The following is a 6,000-nucleotide window of genomic DNA, read 5'->3' on the forward strand; positions in this document are numbered from 1 at the left end:
AGTTTTGAGATGGGTTAAATCTCCTTTTAGCTTTTCTGACTTTGCTTGTTTTGGATCTTCTTTAAATGATCTTAACCAGAATACATAACAATATACAGGGTGTTCATTTGAAAACTTCCCACCAGGGATTTATCGAAAACCACTGTTTAAAAAAAAACGCCGAAATACGTCAAAAGGTTTGTCAAGGGGGACAGCTTTCTAACCTAAAATTACTTCACCCCCTTTCACCCTGTGTCCCCCAGGGTCATCCCCTTAAAAATTTTAAATGGCAAGGGGTATCGAGTAATCGATTTTTTTTTACTTTGACGTTTGATTTTTTTAAATGGGTCGATTCGTTTTCGAGAAAATTAGAAAAATCTTTGTTTATCTTAATTTGTTTAGATAGAAAACAAAAATATGAAAATATTAGTTTTTATTTTAATAAGTGTCCAAAATGTTGCCCGTTAGGGTTTGCCACATCTACAATTCGTTTATAATTTAAAACGGAAACTATCAACATAAACAGTAATTCTGAAGATTAGACGTGGAAAAAACTAAATAACAACCTGAATTGTTTTTCGCATCCTTTTCATCAACACAGATATCCTGGGCGAACTGTATATATTGTTATACCTACTTAGTTATTTATAGTTGCTAAGGAAAATAAAGAATTTATTTTGCCGTCAGTTACATTTGTGACAGTCTTGGAATAGTGAAAATGTATTTGTTGAATCGAAGATTTTACTTCCAAAATGGTTTACACACTAGCCGAAAGAGTGGAAATTATTCTAATTTATGGTGCCCAAAATCAATGTGCTCGGCAAACTGCCGTCACGTTTAACGCCAGACATCCGGAGAAGATAACTTCGCATAGGTATGTTTTGGACCTTGTTACTAAGTTTACTGAAACTGGATCTATTGCAAATAAAACGTGACTATCGGCGAATTTTGGATGAAGCTGAAGTTTTGGATCATTTTGGAATAAATCCTAATAATTCATTACGCAAAATTGTTGCTGCCACTGGTATTTCATTAGGCTCTGTTTACACAGTTATCAAACTTCATAAATTTCATCCATTCAAAATGAAAATATTGCAATAGTTAACCGAAGACGATTTCGATAAGTTGAGTTTTGTGAAAAAATGACTGAAGCGATTAATGATAATACTATTCATGTGTAAATGAATGCACGACCCAGCGATGAATGCACATTTTATCTAAATGGATTTGTTAATAAGCATAACTGTAGGTATTGGAGCAATGAAAATCCTCAGGCATTTGTAGAAGGGCATACCCAGTACCTTTACAAAAAATTAATGTATGGGCAGGCATTTTAGGAAATAAAGTGATTGGGCCATTATTTATTAACGGAAATTTAAAAAGAGACATTTATTTGGATATGTTGGAAAATACCATCAATCCGCTTATCACTGAAGCCATTGAAAAACAAATCGATGATGATGGAAACCCTATACTTAATGAGGCTGAAATATATTTCCAGCAAGACGGGGCTCCTCCTAACTATGTTCTTCCCGTTTGGCAATGGCTAGACGACGAGTTTTCAGATACATGGATAGGGCGAAGGGGGCCTATAGAATGCCTGTTAGATCTCCTGATATAACGCTGTTAGACTTTTTTTATGTCATTTGAAATCTATTGTGTTTACTCCCCAACCTGAAAGTTTGGATGAACTTCGTCAACGCATCATCGATAGCTGCCATGATATCCCACAACATGTTTTTGAAAATGTCCGTCAGGAATTTGAACATCGCCTATATCATTGTTTGGCTAAACACGGGCAACATTTTGAACACTTATTGAAATAAAAACTGATATTTTCATGTTTTTGTTTTCTATCTGAACAAATTAAGATAAACAAAGATTTTTCTAATTTTCTCGAAAACGAATCGAATGATTAAAAAAATTAAACGTCAAAATAAAAGACTTCGAAAGACCTTTTAAACAAGCTATTACTCGATACCCATTGCCATTTAAAATTTTTAAGGGGATGACCCTGGGGGGCAGAGGGTGAAAAGGGGTGAAGTAATTTTAGATTAGAAAGTTGTCCCCCTTGACAAACTTTTTGACGTATTTTGGCGTTTTTTTTTAATAATGGTTTTCGATAAATCTGTGGTGGGAAGTTTGCAAATGATCTCTTGTATACTCATTCAGAACAGAAAATTAAAAAAGAACAAATGTATTTAGTCAAAGTATGCAAAAATTAGATATTGGCAATGGCGGTTGACCACCATAAGATAACGAACAATAATTATATCTTTAATATTGCATATTGCATTTGAATCAGGTACTTAAAACTAGAACAAAAAAAGCTTAAGGTAGTGCCTTAGTGTAACTGCCCAATAACTTATCAGGAAATTAAGGATATTAAGCGTATAGATAAAAGTGAATTACCGACATTGTAGGCATCTATAAAATAGAAGGATGGATTAATGGGAGTGGGTGTATTATTAGTTATAACAAAAGTGTAAAACTACTCTATTTGTGTAAATCAATAAGAAAATGTTTTTACGGAGTCGTTTCACCGTCAAGAGGCCATTTCTAGAGTTTAAGAGCTAACATCGTCAATATTTTGCTTTCTAGGAGCTCAACAATATAACAGTATACCCTTAGATATAGTTTTCTTTGATCCAAATACAACCGTATGAACAAACATCGTTTAAATGAACATTTAAAATATTCCTAAATCTTAAGGTACAAAGTTCGAAAAAGCTATGAGAATTAAAGATATCAGAGGTTAACCTGGCTCCAAGACTGAAGTTCGCCGCTTGGTTTCTGGACGTTCCTATTTTTTTTAATTTTGTAGTTAAAATTTTAAAATGAAACATATGGTATACCTTTCCTTGGCTAGACAAACTCTAACCTGTCAGAGGTTAAAAGCGCTTTGCCAATGAAATGAAAAATATTAAAATTATTTACTTCAATATCGTACTGTGAGTATCGCTTCCATTAAAAGAATAGTTGATCTAATAGTTCTAGAAATGCTACGACTTATAAAACATATATCTACGGACATAGGATTTTTATAAATATAAGTCTATAAATGAATGAGAACGAAGCTAAAGAATTAGATTTCAATGTTTAAAGCTGATTACATTAAATTACGAACTATTAAAGCAAAAAGAGGGATTTGTTAAAACGTGAAAAATCAATTCTAAGTGCAATTTTTTAATTAACGGATTTATTAGTGCAGATGTATTATGTTAAAAGTCTAAATATGAGCTTATATGAAACTAATACTAAGTCAAGAATCATAGTCTTATCGCAACATTTATTCTTTCCTGTGTAAATCAGATTAAAAAGGCAATCATAGGTTATTTATTCCATAATAATAAAAAAAAGATACAGAATTTGGATTAAAAAAGAATTTAAAGTACTATTGGTAAATTTTTTTTTTTTTTAAATATTAGGTGATGTTCAGCAGCTATTTCTAAATCCAGAAAATGTTATTGCTTGATTATGTAATATCGTTAACTCTACTAACCATTTAGAAAATTAACCCAGAGTAACAATGAGAGAAGTAAGGGAAACTTTCAGAGATAAAACCAAACCATCATATTTTTAGTACACCTAATAATATACATAAAGATAATGTAAATAAATATTTATTTAATTGATCTTTAATTCCATTATGCCTAGAAAACTAGTTGCTGGAATAGTTTATAATCAAATTAGAGGAGAATTATAATTTAATTTGAACTAGAGAAGGGAATTTTGAAAATTGTCCCTAGAGTATTAATTAATTTAATAGAAAAACAATTAATTGATTGTGTCTGCAATAGCATACAGTTTTGCTAATCCCTGATATTGCAGTTAGTTGCTTAATATCAAATATTCTGTTGCATTTATTGCAATTAGAAGTTTGTGACTCTCGCGAAATGTAATTTTTTTATACAAGTTTTTTTGTGCGTTCGTTCTAATTAATATCATTTTCTAGACATCGGTTCCTACTGTAAGGTAGTGAGGAGTACCTACTCGAAAATAACTATGTGTAAAGCTGATTTGTCGTCCTCTTTGCGGAGTCTCATTTAATTTATTTCCTGCTAAGTTTCAGTACTTTATAGGTTAATGATATCAAGGACATCTCAACTTTTGCTTGTTTTGATATAGTCTTGATTTTAGGATATTAGATTTCAGGCCGTTTTCATGTATCACTGCGGTTTATGTTTGATGACACCAATGATTTTCATTTACCAAATAAACATTTACGTTCTATCAATTATAACCAAAAGGTACATTCAAAGCTTTTAAGTAAACTCAAAATGAATGTAATTCGGATTAAGCTTCATTTTGCTGCCATACTCGAATTACTAAATTTTAGAAATTAAATTTAAGACAGGTGGAGCTAAAATTTTATGAATATGTATGTACAAGAAACTATGGTATTTACCTTTTGGCGATTATTATTAATAATTACACCGAAAATGGCTATAATATTTTAATTTTTTGGGTAAATTATTATATTTAAAATTAGCAAGACTATTTTTTTTTAGTTATCGGATAACTGTCACATCTACTAAATGATAGAGTACGTCGATTATAAACCATTGCCTATAAAGGATTTTTTAGAAGTGGCTTGAAAAAAAAATACGTTAAAATAATGACACAATTTTTAAGTTCCCCTATAGATAACACTTAATCGTGTTGGCACAATAATGCCTGGACAACCACGCGTTTTCATCATCTCATCCATTATTCTTTCCTTTCTCGGTAGCTTTTCCTGCATTGTCCATTTCCGCACCATTAATTCCTGACATCTAATGGCATTTTTTTTACAGGACGCGGTGGCACTCAAACCCGTTCGTTAAAGGGAGTTACTGTCACATAACTCCCGAGTGTGATGCTCGAGATTCCGGAATACGAGCACTGGGAAAGCCCCTGTTTATCGACTGCGTTCCCCGGATTATTTTGGCCGGCGAGGCCGTCCATCCATCGCATTATTCTACAACCCATGGGGCTTACGAATCGGGTCTGGATCAGGCTCAAGTTATTTGTGATTATGTTCGTAAGTCCAAGTGAGTTAATGTAACAATGTTGTTTAATGATATTGGTGGAATAAACTTTAATTTTCTACGTTTAAGAGGTATTTATATTTGATGATAAAAAAGTTTTTTTGAAATAAATATAAATGGGTATTATTTGGCGTACAAAGTTTGTATTATTGAATTATTTAGATCACTATTCCTATTTTGTTTCATTAGTATAATAAATATAGTCGGTTATTCAATGGCACTAATGTGTCATTCTCAGTGTGTAGTGATGCACAATGGCTTATCTTGTCTTCGTTGAAGTCGGGCTTGGTAGAGCTAAGCATCAGGCACTCACACTTTATATAAAGTTTAAGTCTAATAAAAAATTTATTTCACTAAATAATTACTGCACGAAATGACCGGCGGTCAATATTCGGCATTTGGACTGCATTGTGCAAGGTCGGTAAGGTTACAATCCCGCAAGACCATGTGCGTATTTTCGCGTAAAATATATTTTAAATAAAATAGTTAATTATTAAAGAACCATCCTATTATTTCCCAATTTAATTTGCATTATCTTTTCTAAAGATAAAATTAAGATAAGAATATAAATATTTAAAATAAAAACCATGAAATTAGTGAGAATAAATACGGTATCATCCACAGAGTCATAAGTTTTGTGCCAAGGTAATTTTTAAATAATTTGGACAGTGCTAGTTGGCCCAAAGCATATGTTATTCTGATAATGACCAGGCAACTGCGTCCCAATATCAGAAAAGGGTATACTGCAAAACGGTATGTTTTAACAGTGTGGAATAAGCAATATTCTACATACGTAGAGTGGTTGATTCCAAAGCTCGTTAGGCGACAGGAACAGCACTACGATCGTAGACTTTTTCTACGACTATTAATTTAGCTTGATTTTTTTTTCAATATTAATTTTCTTTAAATCCTTTTTGGCTACAGATACCTTAAATTATATTTTACAGCATAACTGTTAGATGGCGCTATGATTTAAAATTAGATACGGGAC

General features: G+C 32.1%; 1 protein-coding gene across 3 annotated transcripts in view; it reads left to right on the forward strand.

Annotated features, from left to right (window-relative positions):
• Positions 1-5,136, forward strand: part of LOC126736855 (spermine oxidase-like) — a 413,704-nt gene extending 408,568 nt beyond the window's left edge. For all 3 annotated transcript variants that reach the window (XM_050441462.1, XM_050441463.1, XM_050441464.1), the window contains exon 11: positions 4,776-5,136. In XM_050441462.1, coding sequence (XP_050297419.1) covers positions 4,776-5,016 — 241 coding nt within the window. In that variant the 3' untranslated portion in view covers positions 5,017-5,136. The remainder of the gene's footprint in view (positions 1-4,775) is intronic.
• The last annotated feature ends 864 nt before the right edge of the window (positions 5,137-6,000 follow it).

This window comes from Anthonomus grandis, chromosome 5 (assembly GCF_022605725.1).
Source record: "Anthonomus grandis grandis chromosome 5, icAntGran1.3, whole genome shotgun sequence".
NCBI classification, from domain to species: domain Eukaryota; kingdom Metazoa; phylum Arthropoda; class Insecta; order Coleoptera; family Curculionidae; genus Anthonomus; species Anthonomus grandis.